This window comes from Acomys minous (genome assembly GCF_964271855.1).
Source record: "Acomys minous genome assembly, chromosome: 1".
Classification (NCBI taxonomy): Eukaryota; Metazoa; Chordata; class Mammalia; order Rodentia; family Muridae; genus Acomys; species Acomys minous.
The window spans coordinates 116,546,762-116,570,619 of record NC_140483.1 but is presented as its reverse complement, the minus strand read 5'-3'; the positions used below and the strand labels follow the sequence as shown (position 1 = coordinate 116,570,619).

The following is a 23,858-nucleotide window of genomic DNA, read 5'->3' as shown; positions in this document are numbered from 1 at the left end:
ACTCTGGATGTAAACCTCACAGTGAAAGTACTGAAGGAATAACAAACACCCAAATTTAACATTTTTATACATTTAATAGGATAATATCAGATAAAGTTATAGGATAGTCATAAGAAAACAAATCAGGATAAAGTGTCATTGCCGTTTTTGTTTATAGGGCGGAGTCAGAAAGTGGAACAAATTAAAATGACATTAAGGAAACATTCTAAAATCACCCAAGGTAGCTAAGTTACATAATACTAGGATTCAAATGCCAAATTAAACATTACCCACTTCATCTACAAGTGAAAAGGAGGCTCCTAAGTTTGCTCTATAACAATGTTTACATGAAATATATAGCAATTTGTTTTCAGAAAGCAATACAGCAACTCTTAGGCGTTTCCTTTATGCAGTGACTAGAAAACCTTGATACAACTAGGCAGCACTGCTTTCCAAGAAGCTGCTCAGGGCTAGCGCAGGCCAGCTTAAAAGAGAGCTAATATCTCAGGTTTCAGAAGGCAGCAAGAATTCTATTTTGGCTTTTATTCTAGATGCTTACTGTAGTTAAGGCGACAGTTGAAGCGTATTACTTGAAGGTAGTTAAAATCTAGTAGTGACAATCATGAGTCTCTTGCAACCTACACACACTGTATAATGCTTTTGTGGAATGAAACCAGTGTTGATTAATTGGGATTTTACATACTCACACACAAGGGAAAAATGGCCATCAAAGGCAATCATCCTAAAAGTACTGTGCTGATGTCCTAAAATCCAGGTATGCCACAGAGCTGAAGGCCATGGCTCGCACTGTGTTTTGTCTAAGGAGAAAGCCGACCAGTTCTCAGACACAGCTAAGCCTACATGGTCATCCTGATCACAATGGCTTATAAAGCATCAGGTTCCCAGTGAAGTCTCACATCTGTAAACCAGGATAAGGCTACACCTATGGTAAAATCTGAAGAAGACGTCAGGTAGTGAGGTTCCCAGCCATGGTGGAAGATAGAAAGGTCTCCATGCAGCATATTCTCCCTGGCTCCAGGAAAGCTTTGTGTGCGAAACAGAGAAGTTGCCGAAGAGGAAAACTGGAAACATTCAGCTGTGATGCACTGTACAAGGTGGTTAAACCTCGGGAATGGTGTGATCCATCAGGCTTTTCATGATGCTTGGTGCCATCCTACAAGAGAGCCACTCATATAAGTGATGCCTATTTTCAAAGTTTCCTATGTTAATAGCCCATCCCAGTTTAGCCCCTGTGGTCATCCATGAGTTTGAGGGAGAACAAAAAAGTCTTTAAATGAGCTCAGATGTAAGGAACTGATAACTAAGTTGTCAGAAACTGTCTGGGAAGAATAGATATTTGCACCAAGGATAGACATGCTAGCAAATGAGCAAGTCCTTTACCTTAACACCAGCAGTTTTACATGAAATAGCAAGACTGTGATGAGCCAGGAGAAAAGAGGGTTGCATAAGGGACCTACCAAGCCTTTAATCGTAGATCTCTGTGAGTTCGAGGCCAGCCTGGTCTACAAGTGAGTCCAAGACAGCCAGGACTACAGAGAGAAACCCTGTCTCAAAAAACAACAACAGGAAAAAAAAAAAAAGAAAAGAAAAAAGAAAAAGAGGGACCTACCAATAGTTAAAAAGAAAAACCAAGTCTTCACAGCATTTTTCCCCTCTGAGAGTAGCTAGCTGCATTCTACTCAAAAATACAGAAATTTTTCATTACAAAGATTATGTTTATACCCAAATCTTTCATGTGCTGTATTGAAAGAAAGGTTTCCAAGATAGCAGTGGTAAAAGCTATCAAAGAAGACAAGAGTTGAAAAGCTGTGGGTAGAATCACTCCTTGCTGAGCCTTGTTAACTCCAGTAAACACGACTTTACACTCCTCAGTTCCCAAGGACAGACAGCAAGCACCATGCACCTCTCTACTTTCAGACAATGGAAAAAAATAGCAACAGCTACTCTTGGTACCTCACAGCAAGAAATCCCCGCCATGAACCACTGTGAGTAGACTTCTAAAGAGTAGAACTGCTGGCCAAAGTTCTAGTCACACTCACGTCAGGCCACAGAGAGCAGGCCACTTACCGTTTAATAATGTGTTCGAAGATAAAGGCTGGCATGACGGTGATGGTAACCACGGTCCCAGCTGTTGAGAGTATGTCTGCAATCTGAGCGTCCTAATGAAGCAACACACATACAGCTTGTTAGGCGAGAAAAGCAGTATACTTGGCTGTTGTCTTGCTGCTATCTCTGGAGTCCCAATCCCTACCTAGTGTGTCTGAGTTTTCATTTTAGTCGTACAGATACAATTTTCTTAAGCTAGTAAAAAAGTTGAAGGTACTGAAGAAAGTCCTTTCCTTACCTGAAAAAAGCTTGACCCATACAGTTAATGATTCTAGAATTTATAAACTAAAGTCTTGGTCAAAATCTATAAAAGCAAAGTATTAATATATACCAAGACTTATCCTTTTTCTGTATTTCTGGGCTGAAAGAAATTGCACATTCATCCATTCAGAATGTCTAAAAATTTCCCTGCCCATGTCTCCACCAAAATATAGCATAAGGGATGCCAGGAATCAGTATTTAGCCACCTTGGTATGGGAAGACAATTCCAAATAACATCCCTGAGTTATTTCTGTGACGGCCCAAGACCATAGATAGCTAGAGCCAGAGCCCTGGCTCCTACACTTACCTTCCACCCAAGTTTCAGTGTCTGGGGGTCATCATGAAAGCCACAGCATCTAAATCATGTTTCCTAAAATAAAACGGCACCAGAACCAGGCTCCAGTGAGTGGCTTACCTTCAAGCCAATGACATTCTGCCCGTTGATCTCGCAGATGTGATGGTCAGTGAGAAGGCCATTTCTGGCAGCAGAACTATCTTTCACAATGGATGTGATTTTCCCACTTTTAAAGATGAAGCCAACATGCCCACTGCTGTCCTTATGCATAGTGACTGTCCGCTCAAAGGGCCTGTAAGCATAAGGGTTGGGTTAGACACAAACATCAACAGACAAGACATCCCACCAACTCTGCCCCCTGGAATATTTAGTTACAGCGCATGCTGAGTGTGTCCGTTACTTTATTATGCTCTGACACTGAACCACACGGACACCTTAGTAGCCTTTGTTAGTCTGATGATTCGACTGACTCGCTACCAAGACATCCTTCTGTTTAATATGATATGACAAAACGGAGTGCTTCCTAGCGTTATCAATACACTTCTTCCTTCAGCTCACCATCCTTTGCATTAACCATGAGATGGCTTAGAAGTAAACCCTCAATGCCTTCAGCACTTCTGGGAGCCAGCTGATCTTAAGGCACTAAAATTTTAAAACTTGACTGTATTTTTCACATCGCAATTTAAAATTTTTTATAGATTTTCTTTTGTTTCATTTACTTATTATGTGTGCACATGCACATAGTATAAGTTGCAAGAGTCAGTTGTCTTCAACATGTGAGCTGTGGGAACCAACCCAGGTTGTCGGGCCTGGTTGTGGCCTCACCCCCTGAACCATCTTCCTGGCTCTGCTGGTTTATGAGACAGGGTTTCATTGTGTGTAGCCTGATCTCCCCAAGTGCTGGGATCACAGGCAAAGCTTGGCCCTAATTCGAAAGAAACACCAGAGAAGCAGAGAGAGGGAGGATCCTCAAGCCTGACTGAAAAGTAAGGTACATGCTATGGTTGAAAAGGCGACGAGATGTCAGCCTCAGAAGCTGCCGCACCACTTAACACTCGCTCACTTTCCACAACTCTGAAATTCTGTTACTGTAAGATTATAAGGCCACTTGGTTTGTTTACATTATGAAAAGTCTGCAGTTGTACCCTCCTATTGGTCCAACTCTCTTTAAAAATCAATTTCATTCAAAATAACTTTTAACATTATTTAAGAAGAAGAAGAGTCACCACCAGGACAGGGACGGTGAAGGAGCAGCCAGGTTAGACTAAGATGACAGGTAATGGGCCACGTGGCAGGACCCAGGCCAGGTCAGAGTTGTCAGGTTAGAATAGCTGAGTATCTGCCCAGCTAGAGTGCCTTAAGCTTTTTAATAAATATAAAGGTCTCCGTGGCATTATTCAGAGCAAGGGTAGGCATAGAAAGTCCTTCCTTTTACAACTTTTTATTTAATCAATAAAAACATTTAAATAAAAAATTTAAGAATATATGTAGCCAAATAAGTGAAAAAGAAAAAAAAAAAACAATCTATACAGTACAAGACCTCTCCCAATGCAAACTTTAAGATACTGAAAAAGGAAGTCACAGAAGACAGTTGAAATGGAAAGTCCAGGCAAGTGGATTGGCAGAATTAATGTTGTGCAAATAGATATATTAAAGAAAATAAATAAAATTTAATATAAAATAATAAAATGGCTATAATAAATATCAATTTATAGATTTAATGTAATAACTATCAAAAATGATACTGGATTTCACATGCTTAGAAAAATAAACCAAGAATTCAGTTGGAACCTTCAAAGACCAGAAGCTGCCAAAGCGACGCTAAAGAGTAATGAGTTATACTGGGGTTATACTCAACCGCAGGTCTTTCCACAGCTCCAGCCCTGAGGAGACAGCAATGGGACAGAACACAGGGCCCATAAGTAAGATGGTACAGCTGTGCCCATGTAATTTTTGGCAATGGAGGCAAATGGGGAAAAAAACCTATTCAATAAATAGTACTGGCAAAACTGGATTTCTACTTGCATATGATTGAAATTAGACTCTTTCCCTTTGTGAAAAAATAAATAAAAATGGACAAGAATTCTAATGTAAAACCCTAAAATGTTCCAACTTCTAGAAGAAAGCACAGGGAAACCTTCAAGATAGTGGAGTCAACAATAACTGACTAGAGCCACCAACAGCAGAGGAACTAACCCTACATGTCAGCACATGGGACTACATGAAAACAGGGTTTTGTACACCAGGGGCAACAATCTGCAGTGCACACAGCCCAGAGCATGGAGAACGTTTTAACCAGCCACACTTCAGACAAGCAGCTAACATCCAGAATTTACAGAGAACTGCAGAAATTAAATACTAAGGAAATAAATCTACCAATCAACAAATGGGCAAATGAACTTAATAAACATTTTTTTCAAAACAATTTAAAATGCCCAGTAACTATTTTTAAATGTTCACCTGGGCGATGGTGGTACATCCCTTTAATCCCAGCACTTGGGAGGCAGAGACAGGCTGATCTGAGTTCAAAGCAGGTCTGGTCCACACAGTGAGTGACAGGACAGTCAGTCAGGGGTATACAAAAAAACCCGTCTGGAACCCCCACCCCACAAGAAGCCCAATATTACTAGCCATTAAGGAAATGCAAATTAAAACTTCTCCGAGATACTACCCTGCTCGTCAGAACGGCTATTATCAAAAAGCAGGGGTGCAAATTAATACAGCCATTGTGGAAATAAGTTTAGAAGTTTTGCAAAAAGTTAGAAGAATTACCACATGACCTGACTATTTCCCTCCTGGGCGTACACTACGCCCAGAGAACTCCATACCCTACTGCAGAGACACTTCTGCACCTATACTCAGTACTGTTTTACTCACTGTAGCAACAAATTGGAATTAGCCAGATGTCCTTATCAAGAATGAATAATGAAAAGTTGGTATAAATTGTGTGTGTGTGTGTGTGTGTGTGTGTGTGTGTGTGTACTATTTAGCTCTTAAGAAAAATGAATTCATAAAATTTACAAGAAAAATGGATGGACTTAATATATACAGTATTATTCAAAGTCACAAAATCTTAGGAAATAAGCATGTTCTTTATACTCAGAACCTAGCCAATAGTGTATTTATATAAACAAAGGTACCAGGTGACATAATGTAAAACTGAACAAAGGAAAATATTAGGGCATGAGAAAGGACTGAATGCAGGTAGTGAACGTGAGTTATAAAATAATATAAATTCCTTTCTTTTTCTGGTTCTAACTCATGGATTTGCTTATAGTGGTGCTTAACTGTCAAAAACTATATTCTATAGTGAAAATATAAAATCCAGTGTGATGCTCCACAGCTTCTGTTCCAAATAGTTATCCTAACTGTACAGGGATTCACTGATACCTATAGTCTTTGGGTCTCATTAATTTCAACATATGATATCCTTTTATTTGCAACGGGATCTCTTTTTGTTTTTTGTTTTTGTTTTTTTTAAGTGTCATGGGCGGGTCTGTGCATGTGAGTGCAAGGCCTATGAAGAAAAACGGTGTTGGAGCCCCCGGAACTGGAATACCAGCAGTCGTGACCTGCCCTACGTGGGTGTGAGAGCCAAACTTGGGTCCTCTGGAAGAACAGTGTGTACTCTTTTTTCATTTTGTTTTTATTTTTTCAAGACAGGGTTTCTCTATGTAGCCCTGGATGTCCTGGACTCACTTTAATCTGCCTGCCCCTGCCTCCCGAGTGCTGGGATTACAGGCATGCGCCACCGCGTCCAGCCAGTGTGTACTGTTAACCACAGACATCTTACCAGACCTGGTCCAATGTTATAAAATTCTACTTACATATTAAAAAAAATTTATAGACTTTTGCATTTTAAATTTTTGATTATAATTACAAATTTAATAAACATTTTTAGATCAATGTCATTTTTATTTTAAGAAATCCCACCTCCCCAGGTTTACTCTTAACATTTTGGGAGCTGGGAAATAGAGGCACATCATTTTTTTGTATAAAGTATCAAGTTAAAAATAGACTACCCACCATACAAAATGACTCATCCTCTTTTACTTAATTGCACAACCACTCCAGAGACAAGATTTAGTTTCAAAACTGAGTTCTTAGGAACTCTTGAGACCATTTCAGTCCTCATGACAAGAGGCTCTAGCTCTAGACACTTAAGCATGGCTGCAGTGAGCCTGCCTTACTACATCAGTTACCTCTGTAACATGTACAGCCTTCCAGAGACAGACAGAAAACCCTCGCTTAGAGGACAGATTCCCATAAAATGCGGTAAAGTATATTCGCAAAACTAGAATTTTATGAAAAGAACCTAACAATGTGAGAAAAAATCTGTAGCACACCCTGCAAGACTAACAACATTTTCTTAAAAAGGAAAAAAGTAGAAAACCGTATTTACACAACCACAAAACCAGTGGTATAGGCTTGAATTTCAACCTCACTGTTGGGTAGCAGCTCACCTGTCACGAATGGTCATGGTAATCTTCTCTCCAAACGCCTGCTTGAGCACCTTGTGTGCCTTGTCAGAGCTCCAGCCCGCACAGTTCTCACCATTGATCTGGAGTACCTGGTCCCCAAATCTCAGACCAACCAGGGAGGCTGGGGAATTGGCCTGGACTAGCTGAACAAATATACCCTAGATAAGAAGAAAATATTTTATCATTTGTCACTGCTATACCAAAACAAAACAAAAAAAGGCTGATCACTGCTAGTAGTGTATGGTGTGTCAAGTTACTCCTTAAAAAGGAACAAAAATGTATTGAAGCAGTAACATCCAAAAAACAAATGGGGAAAAAATAAGTAAGATCTCAGTCGGAACCTGCCTGACCAACCTCAAGCACACCGCCCCCTTAGAGTCAGGTGACAGAAACAGCAGCTTTACCAAATGCTGACCTCTGCACTGAAGGCGCTGCTCACACTGAACACTGAGTGTTTGCGGAGTTATTTTACTGCTTTAGAAAACCAGTCTGGGACCTGGGTAAATGGCTCCGCAGTGAGCAGCCCTGCTACAGAAGCCTGGGGCTCAGTTCCCAGTACTGCCATGGTGGCTCACAGCCATGTGTAACCAGCTCCCAGGATCTGGCATCACTGTCTGACCTCTGAGGATACCAGGGATGGATGTGGTGCATGTACGCACATGCAGGCCAACTCTCAACACATAAATAAAATTTAAAAACAAACTAAATGATAGTTGGGTAATAATTCCATATTTTTTTTTAGCTCAAAGACCACTTTATTCATCTCTTAAAATAATCAAACTGGGTTTAAACAGGCTAAATGCATGTTAAATATAACAATTATAAGTAATCCATTATAAAATTCAGAAAATACCTCTAACCACTAACGGGACGTTCATACTCATGTAAATCTAATCACATGCTGAACCAAGCAAACACAGGAGAAAGGCTAGGAACAGGCAGACACACCTATAAGGTTAGACCTTTCCTACAGACTGCGGTGGGCCAGTCATGATTTCTGCCATGAGGTGGTTTGAACATGCAACACCCAGTGGTCTTTGGCCAAACAGACAAACTAGAATGGTGCCTAAGGCCCAGATTATCTGCGCTATAGTATACTGCACTCACGCTTCCCGGGAAGTCAGTGTATCTTAAACATGTGTTGAGGGTTACACACAACCTGCCCTCAGCCTTTTGGGCAGAAAATCAATGTTGGCATTTCCTGCCAGCATCAGTCTCATTCAGCTCAAAGGTAAGCCACACTTATTTAGTAATGTGGAAAATTGGGCTCACTGAACTAAGGAGCCTTAAGACTGACACAGAATCCAGTATGATGATGAGGATAAAGAGGAAGAGAAGGGGGAAGAGGAAGATGAGGAGGAAGAGAAGAATGACAAAGAAAAGAAAATCCCAAGTTGAGGTAAAGACTCACCACGCCCCTAACATTTTATATGTATCTAAGAAACCTGGTTTCATGTCCTTAACGTAGCAAGGAAATTGAGTCACTGCTTGAATTACAAATGACTTGTTCACAAATGTCCTATTGAGTTCAAATTTTATGAACAGAAACAACAGTCTTGCAAAACCATCTCAGAAATAATTCTCACTGGTCAATTTTCCCTTTCCTTCACATATGCCTCCCTATGTCAAGCCAATAATTTAATCACACACACTCTGGTATCTAGTTATGTAAACCCAGTGACATCTTTTTCATTTCAATAAAGAATATTAAAAGAAAAGCTCATGATCTGTTTGCAAGTCCCAGCACATCTTCAAAACAGGGTGTCTCCAAGTAAAAATTTTAGATTTGCAATACTCCCCATTGTAGATGTGTTGTTACAGCTAGCCAAACTATTTTCACTTCTAATGATGACATTAATATTCTGTGACTATTTAAATAAATTTAAAAGTATAAGTACTTACATTATCTATTGACTTAAGTCTGAGGCCAATTTTTCCATCTTGATCCTTACACAAAATGACTTCACGAATCCCTTGCTTAATTTCTGCTCTCCGAATCCCAGCATCATTGCCTGTCACAGGTGCTACCATATAGTTCACACTGGATGGTCTTGCTACCAGTTGCTGGAAAAAAGACACAATTTCTCAGCATTTAGAAACACTTTTTTGAAAGTAATCTACAGCAAGCAACTAGAGTAATTACCAACCAGTTATAATTCTTATCGCCCCATAAATAAGTCCCCTCAGGTGAATTCTGGTTTCTACAATGACACTGGATTTACTTCCTCATTCCTCTGGTAGCCTACTCCCACATTATCCTTGGGTAGATAAGACTCAGTGACATGCTCTAGGCTTGTTACTCCTGTGTATGAATCATCACCTGCTGCTGGATTGCTTCAACCAGAAACCACGTGACAGCAATCTCAAGGCTGCATTGCCCAATGAAGTCACAGGACCTCAGACTGTGTACGTAAGCACTGAGACACCTCTTACAACTTGCCTAACCCCACAGGAGCCACAGCTCCCAAAACCCCTCCCTAGGCCTAAGCGGCAGCAGGCCCCATCCCTGAGCTTGTGTAGGCTACGGCAACCCCTCCGCTCCATCGGAGGACAGCGGCTGGCTTTCTGCAGTTCTATCTGAGGTCTACTTTTTCTTTTGGAAATCTCTGACCATTTATCTAATTTCTTATATTACCTGAATTAAAATACTGTTTTCTGAACTGGATCTTGACCAATACAAGTAGGTTTTCAATAATATTAAATTTTCAATGAATAAATGCTAGGTACTGTATTAAACACTAGCCGAGGACAGAAGTGGCTTCAATTTTGAAGTACATAACTATAATTACAGCTAGAGCTATATGTTATAGTTTAGCCTAGAATCTCAGTCAACTTGGCTTCTAATTATAAGAGGAATATGAAGATTGTGAGCAAAATAATTTGGCAGACATATACTTCAGATGACTAATCTATCAGCGATGAAATACTGTTTGAAATAAGAACTGCTATGAGGTAGGTAAGAAGTAACTGTACTAGCCTATGCTGGAGGTACAAACGTCAATGCAGTTATACAGCAAGAAAGGATAAAACCAACGTGGAAACATGGCAGAGGCCCAATCACAAGTCTTAGGGAAGGACAAAATACAGAAGACAGTAGATGACAATGTTCAGAAATACATCTAGAAAGAAATCTAAAACATGAGAAGTCAACACTAAAGTTATAAATATGTGAATTCACCAAGTGTGAGCGTTTACACCTATGTATAAAGCACATTTTATAGAATTCAAACTTAAGACTATACATACCCCTTGGGCTGGTGCTCCAGAGACCATGGGCATACTTGCACGTATTTCTTCTTCATTTAAAGTCAGTCCCATATACTGAGAGAGCTCTGGGTACAGTTTAGGGTAGAGATCTAATGTAAACAAATGAAGAAAAAGGCATTGGCAAAATATTCAAAATAATAACTTACTATGGACCTAACTGTATTTTATATAAAATAAAACAAACATTTAAGATACAAAGATTTAGATGCACTTAAAGAAGCCATAAAAATGGAAAGAACATCTCCCCATCTCTGGCACAATTAGAATGAGAAATGTCCATAAAAATTTTAATGTCCTAAAACATAAATCCACCTCAAACAGCCTGAGCTGTCTAACCCAGTCATCCTTTTGTGGCCATGAGGCACTAGTTTCAGGACCCACCACAGATCACAGTCTGCCGGTGTTCAAGTCCCTCATTTAAGATGGTCTAACCCTGGCCATGTTGGTACATGGCTATAAACCCAGAGCTCCACTTGGAAGGCAGAGGCAGGATTGCCACATACATGAGCCCAGCCAGGGCTAGACAGCAGGACTTCAACAGTCGAGATAATCCAGGAGATACAAAATAAGGCGTCTAGCCATCAGCAGACCCCTGCAAATCCTCTGTCTACTTTTGACCCCTGCTGAAGACTCCTTATGTACAGTGTCACCCAACACTGATGGGTGTTGCACTTCTTTAAGAAAAATAAGAAAAAAAGTGTATGTATTCACAGTATAAATATAACATTTAGAATTAGAAATAAAAGATACAGAGGGATATCTACTCAAAGGTAAAGATAATTTTCCAAATAAACAATCTTGCCCTTTGTGTTTCATAACATTCCCTAATGCATTACAGCTACTGGATTATGACACAGATTCTTCAGAACACCCAAGTGTTCTTGAGGAAAGTCCCAAACAGAGATACCTGGAAACTTCCCAAGCTCCCTGGCAAAGGTAAGAGGCAGTTCAGAATGGCTGAGAGCTGCAGCAGCCAGGAAAACTAGCTCCCATGGAAGAGTGTTTTTCCCATTAATGCCCTGAAACACATCATTTTCTTGATTAAATCCAAGTCAGTTCTTTAGCAAACCATTTTTCCTTGCTGCTACTAGATCGTTAATCACAATTTCATATAATCTGTCAAAGCAAAACCCTAGATTCTGAATTCCGGGGGTGGGGGATGGAGGCTTCATATGTATTTCTGTCCAAAGGAAAAGAGCCCGAAATATAAACCTACTTCCATCTGAAGGGAGAGCAGCAGAAACATCCATCAAGAGCCCCTGGTTGGCAGGGTTGGCAGAAAAGGCATTTTGAGCCTGGAAAAGAAAGAAAATTCTAGCAAATACCAAAAATGCTTGCATATCTTTCTTATATTATTTATCTATTAAATCTACAACTTGCCAAAATTAACAACTGAAGTTTTACTCAGTTTCACTATAAACACTTCAGCAATCATTTCCAGCCCCCCACCCCGCCCCCAAAAGGAAATCTGCAAATTAAAATTTTAGGAGTACCTTAACCCTGAATGACACCATTTTACACATCTGATAGTCCGTGTTTAGCAGTACTTCTGCAAATACATCACCTGACTGGTATTTCAGCCAGGGCCGAGCGTAGTCCAGGCTGGCCTCAAACTCGCCATTTAGCTGACTATTACACTACCATCAACGCTTGATTCTCCTGTCTCCCCCTCCCAAGTGCTGGCATTAGAAGCAGGTGACACTGCTCAGTTGACTTAATGCTGGGGATGGACTGAACGCATGACTTTATGTAAACCAGACAAGCACAGTGCTAAGAGTTTGGCACTGAGAGAGGTTCTAGGATTGCTTATGTAGTGCTAAAAGCCACAGCCTAATGGCTACTGTAAAATAAGTCACAAAATAGGATCTGCCAGTTGGCTGAAAAGAGCCAGAACAAGAAGGAATGTTACAATCCTCTGTAACTTTTTGCCAGAGCATCGCAAGATGAAAACCACACGAAATGAGGGAGAACAGCTAGCCTGAGTGGCTGGATGAGGAATGTTTTACATCTAGTAGGAACGGAAGAGCTGTTTGCCACTTCCTATCCTCCCATTCCATCTCCTGGCAGCTAGGTCTCTGCTCTGAATATTCAAGGCCCTCCATGGGGAATCTGCTTCCCTTAAAGAGGTCAGCTGACATAAGCTGAGGCCTTTTCACAAGGAAACATTTGTCAACATCATCAGCTTTCTGTTTCCAAAGTGAGAACTCACTACTGAAAGACAACTGTGGTTAATTAAGTTCAATTCCATAAACAATCAGTATGAGAAACAAGGACAAGGGTCATCCTTTCCAATCTGTGTATAAATCCTTAGTGTGGGACTGGAGAGCTGGCTCTTCTTCCAGAGGTCCTGAGTTCAATTCCCAGCAACCACATGGTGGCTCAGAACCATCTATAATGAGCTGTGGTGCCCTCTTCTGTCATGCAAGCACACATGCAGAGTTATAATAAATAAATCTTTAAAAAAAATCCTTAGTGTACTGAAACAATATCGTTTTTAGGCTGAGCATTTCAGATAAAAGCTTTATGAAAAAGCACTTATTCGGATAAACTCTGTGGAAATTATCACAGGAGTGGGAAACTGAACACAAGAGAAAGACATGGCAGACATTTAAAATGTAGACTGAGCTTGCTGCTCACAGCTTAGAAGAGTCCCTCCCCAGCAGCTCACGTGTGCATTTCAGATGTTGAAAGCCACATTTTAATATTCTTCCTGGACTGATGTTGGAAAAACTAACTGTCCAAGGAGCAATTTTCCCATCCAGGACCAGTGCATTGGTGCCCTAGCCACACCTGAGAGGCCATTCCTGCTCTGTTCGCTTTCCTCTCACCCTGGAGTAAGGTTATGAAGACGTGAGTTCTGAGATTCTACGCAGTTTAAGCAGCACATCTTCATATGTGCCACAGTGAAGACATGGGCATAATCATGAGGAACTAAGAGCGTTAAGTTGATAATGACAAGATGTGATGGAGATTGATTTACATTCAGAATTTCAGATGCACCAAGATAGGAAAGATGTTTTCTTCAAGGCTGTTAAATACAAATAGCCAAAACACTAAGACTGTAACATTTATATAATTCCGGATTGTGTCATGGTTTTTCTTGCTATAGGTAGTTTATTGTATATATGTGGAATAATATAAATGTATGTGTAAAAAAATCTCTATAAATGTATCAACATTGTAAAATAATGTTAATAGAATGAGAGGAAATATAATATATTCTATTTAAATTTTTTTTTAAAGTTTAGCTTTTCTTGTGAAATTAAGAGAATGAATCATGGCTAAAAGATATTCCTAGATCTGGAGATCAGGTGGAAAGCAAACTGAAAACAGATGGATTCGTTATGTACCCTAAGTGTCAGCATTCAAAAAGAGCACCACATATTTCCACAAAGCAAGAATTAATCCCAACTCTACATTGTTCCCTTAGGCTCAGTCACCGGTCTTCAAAGTTACCACATACTGCAGGTAGGAAGCTCCATGGCACTGGAACGCCTCCACAGAGCTCTCCACACGCCCTTGAGCTTGCCCTCCTGCCCTAAAAGCAGCACTCACCTCACTGTTTCTATAACCTTTATCCTGAGAGGAGGCATATTTGTTCTAAGACTCATCATACCTGAAGACCTAAAGAAAAGCCACCAACTTTACACAAAACTACGACTATCTAAAGGGCTGACGTGCATATTATATACTCCAACTTAGGTACTAAGAAAACTAAGTTGCCTTTGAATATTGTAAAACAAGTTTTAAATAAATATTATCTGGGGCTGGAGAGATGGTTTAGTGATTAAGAGCACCAGCTGCTCTTCCAGAGGACCTAGGTTCAATTCCCAGCACCCACAAGGCAGCGCACACCTATCCATTACTATTTCCAGGAGATCTGACACCCTCTCACAGACATATATGCAGGCAAACACCAATGCACATAAAATTAAAAATAAAAATAAATCGAAAAGAAATACTATTTGGAGGGAGAGGTGGCTCAGAAGTTAAGATGAATCACAGTGGTCTTGAAGCAGACCCAAGGTCACCTCCCAACACTGGAGTCTGGCAGCTCACAACCACCTCTAACTCCAGGTCCAAGGAGACCCCCTTCTGGTCTCACAGGAGTCTGTACTCACATGTCCATGGTACACATAGACACAATACACACACACACACACACACACACACACACACACACACACTCCCTTTTTGTTTACAAGAGAAATACTATGCCAGGGCAAATAGAGACAGAGAAACAAAAAAGAACTTCCAGTCTTCTTGTAATGTTTTTCTCTACAATAGACCTAAACGGACTTAAGAATACACCAACAAATGAATGCTTCCTGTTTCATTTCACAAATGAAAATGTTATGAAATATTTTTAAAATGAAAAGCAAACATACCTGAATTACTTTGTCTACCTTCAAATCTTCAAGAGATGGATAAAGAGACATTTTTGCAGGTGTTTTCTAAAGAAAGAAAGAAAAAAAGTATACCTTCAAATGTCATAGAAATCTATCACACACTATGCACAGCCAATAATATACATATAAACACATACAACTGTTTAATACAATAGTTCAAAACCAAAGAAAAACAAGACTATTTAAGGCGTATCATAGTTAACAGACAATAGTAGTTATCAAACTTCCTGTTTCCATAGCGACCAAACCATATTCAAGAGAAACTCCTTTCCTTTCACAAGTTGTGAAAATCGAAGAAGAGAAGCATGTGGCTTCCGCGGAGCGGGCACAGTGCCCCTCAGCTCAAGACCACAGTCAGGAAATGGCCTTTCACAAGACACTACTGGGCTACAACAGACACATTACCTTCTAAGCAGAGCGAAGAACAAATCATATCCAGCACCAACATGTAAAACAGTCCTGGAAAACTACTCATATGTACAATGGAAAAACAAACATATGCCACCTGTTTTTAGCAATGGTCTTATCTTGAGGAAATAGATGCAAGAAGAGAATTATTTGCTTTCATTTTTAACATTTCTATACTGTTCAATGTCTTTTAAGCTATCATGAATTGTTTTTTGTAACAATTTAAGATAAAATTCTTTGAAATATTACAGACATATATTTTAAACATTGTTTAGCTATTCTGAGACAAATGCCTGAAACTTCCACTTAGCCAACTAAAACAGAAGTGCTAAAAGGTTGACAAATTATTGAGCCAGCTTTATCAATCTCCCACTTCCAAATCTATTCCTTATTTCCTGCTCTCCAAAAACAGAGATGAGCCTTTTAGACGCTGCGCTGGCACAGGAGGAGAACGCTGGGTGCTCAGCAAGGACAGCCAGGCACTGAAGAGCCAGCCTTTCAGCCAAGCTGGAGCGGGTCCCCTCTCCAACCGGGCTCCTTCAGAAGCTGCTTCTCCAGCGTTGTGCATCACAGGGAGAAGACTCAAGCAGCTTAGCCCAGCCACACTGAGCAGAAAACAGGCCATACCATCAAGCTCTCTCAGAAGCAGTTCACCCAGACACCCTTTCATATGGATTTGTAGTAAATTCCAAAACGTGATGTGGTAGAGTAAAACCCCATTCTAAGGAGCACCTCACAAGGTCTGAAACGAAACTATCAGCAGGCAATCAGTTCCTGTTGTGCACTCTCTCAGTCCTACAGTGGCTACTAATTTAAACAAAAACCCCAATAACAGTAATGAGAAGCCCTCTTTTGAGTTATTAATCAGGGCTGTCTAAGAGACTGGCAAAACATACCCGCTATTGCTACTGCCCTAGAGATGGGAAGGCATTTCACTACTGCTGAAGGCACCATGCATTTCACAAACAGGGCCCAGAGACCTCTGAGCTGGAACTGACCTGAGCAACTCCTACCCGAGGCTCAGCTTTTATGGCACCAGAACACACCATGCAAGCTTCCAAAGGAGGAAGGTAACCGACATCCTACCCAGCTCTGATGCCCATGAAACACGACGACGACTCGTGGTGTGACGGCGCTCTCCTCCTTTAGACTGTCTTTCATGCTGAGTGCCCTTTGTAGCACGAAAGGTTTTCGTTTTGATAAAGTCAAATGTGTTTCTCCTGGCTATTTGTACATTAAGTGCAACATAAAGAAACTAATCCATGCTCCCATGCTTACCACAGGAAACGTGCTCAACCCACCATACAATAACAGCATCTGGAAGGACAAGTGGGGTTTTGCTGGGGCTTGAGTACTTCTGTCAAATTACTGAACTTGGAGAGGTCAGAAAGGTTATGCCTTGGCTCATGCAGACAACAGATCAAAGGTCAAGGCCTATAGGGGTCTCAACCTGTGTGTAGCAACCACACTGAGTCACAAGGCCCACTCTGCATATGAGATATTTACCTTACTATCTAGAAAACAAAAGTGCCTCTAACCTATAAGCCCCACCTGCCCAAGAACAGGCAACTTCCTGGAATTCCTGGTTTCACTTCTGTAAACAAGGTTGGTTGCCCCAACTGCACAGGATGTGCGTGATCCCACACAGGGCAGGAAGTACATCAGGATTATGCCTGGCCCATTGGGTGGAGGTGGGAAGTGTGTGGTCTTGTGGGTTTTGCCTTTATAAGTACCTGAGTAATGTAACTCACAGCCATTCTCTGTGAGACTCAAGTATAAGCCTGGCCAATGTCTATCACTCTGGCCAGTGAAAGCTGGCTTCAAATTTGGCTCAAAATTGTGGTTGTGTTCTTACACTCCCCCAGTGGGATTAACGAGTTCTATATCAGCTTGATTTGACAGAACTACTCAAACCTCAGTAAAACACTACTTTTCGTTCCGTTTATGATAGAGCTTACAAATGACATAAGAGATGCACTTAGTGGATGAGGCGGCTCAGGAGTGGCTCGCTGATCTTCACAAACAGTTATCAGAAACTCTCTCCCATCCCTGTGCTCTTCCTGTCACTGCAAAGAAATACCCTCTGCATTATGTATGACAGGATGCTCTCGTGATTTAAGCCAATCATTGACTCCAGTTGTGTCCTGCTTCTTTTCTCCATATACACAATGAGTCATTTTCTTTTTAAAAAAAAAACATTTTTTAAAGATGTATTTATTATGTACACAGTGTTCTGCCTGCATGTACATCTGCATACCAGAAAAGGGCACCAGATCTCATAGACAGTTGTGAGCTACCATGTGGTTGCTGGGAATTGAACTCAGGACCTTTGGAAGAGCAGACAGTGCTCTTAACCTCCAAGCCATCTTGCCAGCCCCCTTGAGTAATTTTCTTGTTGGTGAACAGAAAGTATACTCAACCTTTGCTTATACCACTCTTCCTTCAAGCCTCTGAACTTTGATCTACTTCTCAGCTCAAGCCAAGGGTTATCGCTTCTTCCTGACCCCTCCCCTCTAAGAATCAGCTGACTTCTGACTAGGATTTGCCACTCTCTCTCCTGCTTGTCCCCTCAACCTTCTCATCTTATTTCTCCTTGGTATAAAAGCCAGCCAGGCTTTTTTAGCCTACACAAAAATGAGATGATTTCTTAGTTACGGTTCACAGATTCACTGCTGTACAGAGACACCACAACCAAAATAACACTTATAAAGGAAAACATTTCATTTGGGCTGGCCTACAGTTTTAGAGGCCATCCTGGCAGGAAGCATGGCAGCGTGCAGGCAGACACGGTGCTGGAGAAGGCGCTCAGAGTTCTCATTCTTGATCCACAGGCAGCAGAAGGAGACCGTGTGCTAGCTACACTGGAAGAAGCTTGAGCAAAAGAGACCTCAAAGCTTGCCCCACAGTGACCCCTCCCTCCCACAAGGCCACAGCTCCTAACCCTGTTCCTCTCTACGAGCCAAGCATTCAAACACGAGTCTACGGGGCCGTACCTAGTCAAACCACTGGAGATGTTTACAGATCTCACACATGGCACTTTCTGCTCTAACAATTTTCCTTTAGTATAAAGTCACTTGTAAGCTGAATCAACTCGACAATCTAGAAGACAGCACAGGACAGCTACTATGACCCCTTCTTCCCTCGGCAATCCCAGCCGCCTACATTTCCACCCATGCACCATCCCCAAGCAGCCCACCCCCACTCCCCCATCCCCCCACACACACCCAGCTTCCCAGGTTTGCATGAAACTCCTCCCACAGCTGACAAGAGCAGGAAGGGACACAGGCAGGAGAGGCTCCTTGGAGAGATCTGAGCCTTCAATGACCTCCTTTTGCAGGATCAAGAATGGCTCCTCTCTGCATCCCCTAGGTCTTTAGTTTTATAGAAGAAACAGTACTCTAAAAATCCAACAAAACCTCTCAAGCTCAGTGTTTATCATTCTAGGAAGATGAAATCAGAGGCATTTATTTATCTTCTATACCACAACTGGAAGAACAAATGGATCGCTTTCGAGTAGAAATGGGTCATTTAGTTGCTATTTCCACAGCAAAGTCAATCACTAAACCAGCCTATGTGACCTGTACTGCATCTCGTAAATTGAGACTGAATCTGGTGTTCAGACTAAAGGATACAGTACAGTTGTTACTTTTGCCACAAGTGGTTGCTGAGCTTTCCTCCACCCCCAGTCAGGGGGCTGAGGGAAAGCCCTTGCACTAAGTCTCTGATCTTATTCCAAGTGTCAAGAGTATTTAGCTCTTTCTGTAGAACCATGAAACTACCCTTGACTGGAATTTTACAATGACCAATGGGAATTATGAGAATTCTAAAAATGTTCCACCAGTGAAGCGTTCTTATTTTAATCTTTTACAATTCCTATTAAGCCATCATGTGCAGACCAAACCACAGAATTCTGTGTCTAGGCTTTGCCATTCAGGAGTGCTGGCATAATACATTACCCAATGCTCCCAAAATCAAACCAGTACCCAAAGTCCTTGCCATCTGTGGGGTGTAACTGCAACCTCCCGGATCACAGCAGCTGCTCTGCACTGGTCTTATTCCTTGGAAAGAGCCTATGCTATCAACAGTCAGACCCGCAGGCAAGCCTACCCCATACATGTTGAAACCTCAATACTCTGCATGTCTCATGAAAAGCCCTGAACCCAAGGCATCATGGGCTTTAGAAAAACTCCCAAAGGAGGTTCTCTTAAGACTTATTTCTAGTGATTCGGATAATACCAAAGCCTCTTCAAAACATAAAGACAACAAAAAAGGACTACAAAAACGTTATCTGCAGACCTGCTGCCTTCTAGAAAGGACAGTTACTTCGGGTGGGACAGAGTGATGCTGTATTTCACTGCTGCACTGCAGTTCTGAGCAACCTTATTATTCCTGTACACATCTTACGGTTTTGTTATTTTAAATGTAGTTTGGAAAAATCAGTGTCTGATGAAAAAACTTCTAGATTGATAGGAATTTTCTATCTGTCCCTCCACACCCTCAGGGCAATAATATGTTGCTTCCTTGGGCCTTTGGCCCACACACAGCTCAAATAAGGGAAGTAATATTTTTGGAAAAACTAGGGGTTTTGTTCTTGTTATCGTTGTTGCTGCTCCTGAGCGTAATAAGAAATGTAGAACTTTGCTCTTTCAGCCAGTTGCAGAGAAGAAAACTAAAGGAGAAGGGGCCGCACTAAGACCAGCTGGTGAGTCTAGGTTTAGATGAAGGACCTAATCACATACACTGTGAGGTCTTAGATGCTACCCTCTTCACCAAAATTCTTCAAACCTGAGAAATCAGTGGATATACAAGATATTTCTACTTAGCAGGAGAAACAAAATTCTTCAGTCAATAGGAAGAACTTTGTCCTGCAGAACTTTTAGGAAAGTCTCACTAAGAGGACTGTACAGTTTTTTACCACTTTTATTTGTATCCAGATTTACTGTGTATCGTTTGTAGAGGCCAACTGCAGACAAATATGTAGGAAAGATGACCAGTAGGAACTAGTAATGTAGGCAATTAAAAAAAAATCAACTGCAATGATTATTCTACTTAATGTTTATAAACCTAAATGAAAATTCTTTTTAAACAAGGAACAAAAACGGACACTCCCTCACTATAATCCTAAGCCACTCAAGTTATTAAAGATACTACATTTGACCATGGAAATAAAAAGTTAACAAACAGTACTGACAGAACCCACTGAGAGTTGAATATGGATACGTATTGTGTTTTGATGACCCAAGTACAAGAAAAACCAAAGGCAATGATGTGCTGGAACAAAGACAGAGTTGAAGTCTTCACAATGAAACGATAGGGCCACACATTCTAGTTGATAAGAGGAGGATTCTGATTAGCCACTGAGAACTGCAGCCGTGTGAGTCATAGGATGAGTAAAAGACGCTACCCGGTCTGTAGAAAGGAAGCTAAAGTGAGTTAACTCTGCCTAAGAGCTGTAGAAGAGCTGGGGTTGTACGGCAGGAGTCTCTCAGGGGGCAAAAGGGAGTTTCAGCTTCTTCTCGATTACGAGTAGGATGCGGGAGGATTCCGACCATGTAAGCTAGGAGGGGATGCAAAAGAGGCAAGAGAGGTAATAGTTTGGAGTTGACGAGGCTGGGCACCAGGCGCCTGGGTTTGCTGGAGCTGTATGTGTGAGGAGCTCCAAGGAACATGTGCTGCTTACCGACTGACTCTGTTTTTCCAGGGAACTGCAGGAGTGCATGGCCTGATCTGGAGAAAGCACAGCCCAGAGGCGATGACCTAACAGTATGACGTGTACTCCAAGAACAGTGCTCTACCTCTCACCTAGCAAGACTAGCACACACATGGGCTGCACAGATGGCTCAGCTGTTAAGAGAACCGACTACTGCCGCACAGGATCCAAGTTCAGTTCTGGGTTCAGTTCCCAGCACCCATATTTGGGCAGCAACTCTCAACTCCACAGACGGGGATCTGATGCCTCTGGTCTCTGTGGGTCCCCCACTACTTACATGCACATACTCACACACAAACACAAAATTGAAAAAAAAGAAAGACTAGCAAAAATTTAAAAAAGCTGACAACGCACTTGTTCAAAGCCTTTGACAGCTTCAAGAAAGTCGAGTATAAATAATAGAAGCAACTTGTACAACTTATGTATCTGCTACAATTATAAATCTAGACACCGCAAGACCCCTTCATGTCCTTAATTGGCATGTAATTGCAGAGGGCAACAATCATACATATTAGTTTATTCACTGTGACACTGACTGCGAACAGCCAGCCTTAACCAAGTTTCATATAGACACGGATCCTGAAAGAGCTCCAAAATACTATCACTAACTGGAAAAGTAGAAGCATGCAGTAGGAACACATGCCATCCCTGGGGTTAAACTGAGGGAAACATACATGTGTGTCCACAGAGATATTACCTGAGGGAGTATACCCAAGATCCTTAAAACAACTGGCTTCACAGGGGAAAATATGGCTGGCTGGTGGGCACAACCAAAGCCTACGCAGGGGAGAAATACCATATACTTTTTAAATGCTCAAGTTCTCAGCCGTGTGTTTACTTACATCTTTCAAAACTAAAATTTCCAGATACTGTTGCATCACTTGGCAATTAATAAATACGAAGAAACTACTACTAAATGTATAAGCATTTTAAAGTCTTTGAGTGTCTTTTATAGTCTCTTAATGTCTACTACCTAAGACAAAATCCCCAGATCTGACAAAAATTGGGGGGGGGGGGGGAGAGATAATTATTGAGTCCCGTTCATTTTAAGGGACTGCTTAATTTAAAAGTGCATTTGTCAATCAATTCCTTCCTGTTCATGATTTTCAAAGCCTCTTTAATGGTTCCAGCACACGGCCAAAATCCGCTTCCAAAGTTAAGAAACTTCCACTGTAACGGAGTGATTGTTTACTGAACCTTTTAGTCATCCCACTTCCTCATTTCCCGGCACAAACCATCTGGTCAGTATTTACGTACCACGTAAGACTTAATTTAAGGAACTAAATTGTTAATAGACTGGAAAGGCACGTTTTCAGTTTGTCCTCAGCCTTAAATCAAGAAAAATGACAGCACAAATCTGTTTAACATTTCACCTTTACATTTAATATCCAAGGCAATTTACCAGGCCAGCAGCTACTTTCAATGTAACTTTCGTTCCTAAGCATTTGTTCTCAGTATAACGCGTCCCTGATAAGAATGTCAAACCCTACACTTTCTAAGAAATTTACCTAATGGAAAAAGCAAGAACAACAACAACCAAAAAAAAACCGCTATATGTCTGAAGGTAGGTCAAATACAACAGCCGATCCCACACACTGCACGGCTCCATAAACTGCACTTATGAAACTGGAAACTTTCCACGTCCATCGCCTGCCTCCGCCCGGTATTACAAGGAAATCCTCAAAGGAGAGCTGAGTCACCAGAACTCCAGGGACTGTTCCTTGTGCACACACCCCAATGCAAGCCCCGTTCCTCCCTGCCCCCTCCAAGAGCAGCGCCTTGGCCGCTAACCGTTGTCGCCTCCGGTCGGTCCTGATGCCGCCGGGGACGCGACCAAGGACGGCCCGGTGCGGCTGGGGGCCCAGCGGGGCGCACCAGGGTGGCCGGAGCAGATCACCCGACCAGCTCCCGGGACCGGCCGGGACCCAGGACCCGCGCGGCTACTCACCAGTTCCCAGGACCGTGCTGCTCCCGCCGATCGCTCAGGCACCACACAACCGAACAGCTCGGCCCGCCCTGCGCGTCATCACCGCCCCCGCCTTCCGCCGCGCAGGCGCACGCGCCGTCCCCATGACAACGCGGTGCCGCCCGCGCGACCTCCGGGCTCAGCCTCCTTCTGCGAATCCGCCCAAGACCCGGCTCTGGCGGAGTCTCGCTGGGAGCCCCTGCCGCCTTTTACTACCCTTTGTTTCCAGAGTGAAAGCTCATTGGCTGCTGACGGAGACTCGCGGTTATTGGGCGGAAAAAAAAAAAAAAGACACATTCTAATCTTAAAAACACACGCTGTGACTTCCCAGAGTTGGTGACGCTGATACGAAAACACAGGGATGGTTTTGGTCTGCATTAATCTGCGACACTGACAATATCTGCAACAATCCGTAGCTGAGCCCATTACCTGAGTGCTTCCTAGTAACAGAATAAGACATCATCAGCATGCAAGCAATTGTCTACCTACATTATTTAGCGTCACGGTAACTTACAATTTTACCTCTTGTAACTAGTGAAACAATAAGCATTTAAACCCATGTCAAATAGAATGAAAATGTGATGGGGGAGCTTATGGATTAGCTTGAAAAACTTGTAAAAATAAATAATTACACGATTGAAAAGCAAGAAATTCAGTTCTGTTCACGGATGGCATGATTATGTAAACAAACCAAACACCAAACACCAATAGACAGCTACAGCAAGGTTGCAGGGATACAAGATTAATATACAGGGGCCAATTACTTTCCTATCTGCCTAAAATGAGCAATTGGAATTGAAAATTAAAAATACACCAAAATCAAATAATCAGCTACAAGCCAAGTTGATTGTATATCTCTGCGAAGGGTCAGGGGTGTGAAGAAAAACTCCTAACGGAATGAATCTGTCTCTGCAGAGACCAGTTACCTGATAAGAATTTCATGGTGTGGAAAGGT

At 41.8% G+C, this 23,858-nt stretch overlaps 1 protein-coding gene across 1 annotated transcript; it reads right to left on the bottom strand.

Moving 5' to 3' along the window:
• Nucleotides 1-54: 54 nt before the first annotated feature.
• On the bottom strand, nt 55-23,030 carry SDCBP (syndecan binding protein). Its single transcript, XM_084791189.1, has 9 exons — nt 22,886-23,030; nt 14,799-14,864; nt 11,627-11,705; nt 10,390-10,499; nt 9,046-9,207; nt 7,126-7,301; nt 2,783-2,954; nt 2,068-2,159; nt 55-1,153 (listed from the first exon to the last, which is right to left on the bottom strand). Exons 2-9 carry the CDS (start codon nt 14,847-14,849, stop codon nt 1,099-1,101), a joined length of 897 nt encoding a protein of 298 aa, XP_084647315.1. The 5' UTR covers nt 14,850-14,864; nt 22,886-23,030; the 3' UTR covers nt 55-1,098.
• Nucleotides 23,031-23,858: the final 828 nt, after the last annotated feature.

Coding starts and splice junctions, on each gene's coding strand:
- SDCBP (XM_084791189.1), bottom strand. CDS start 14,849: ATGTCTCTTTATCCATCTCTTGAAGATTTGAAGGTAGACAAAGTAATT. Junction 9,208..10,389: donor CTGGAGCACCAGCCCAAGGG/GTATGTATAGTC, acceptor TCTTTTTTCCAG/CAACTGGTAGCAAGACCATC. Junction 2,955..7,125: donor ACCATGACCATTCGTGACAG/GTGAGCTGCTAC, acceptor TTATGCTTACAG/GCCCTTTGAGCGGACAGTCA.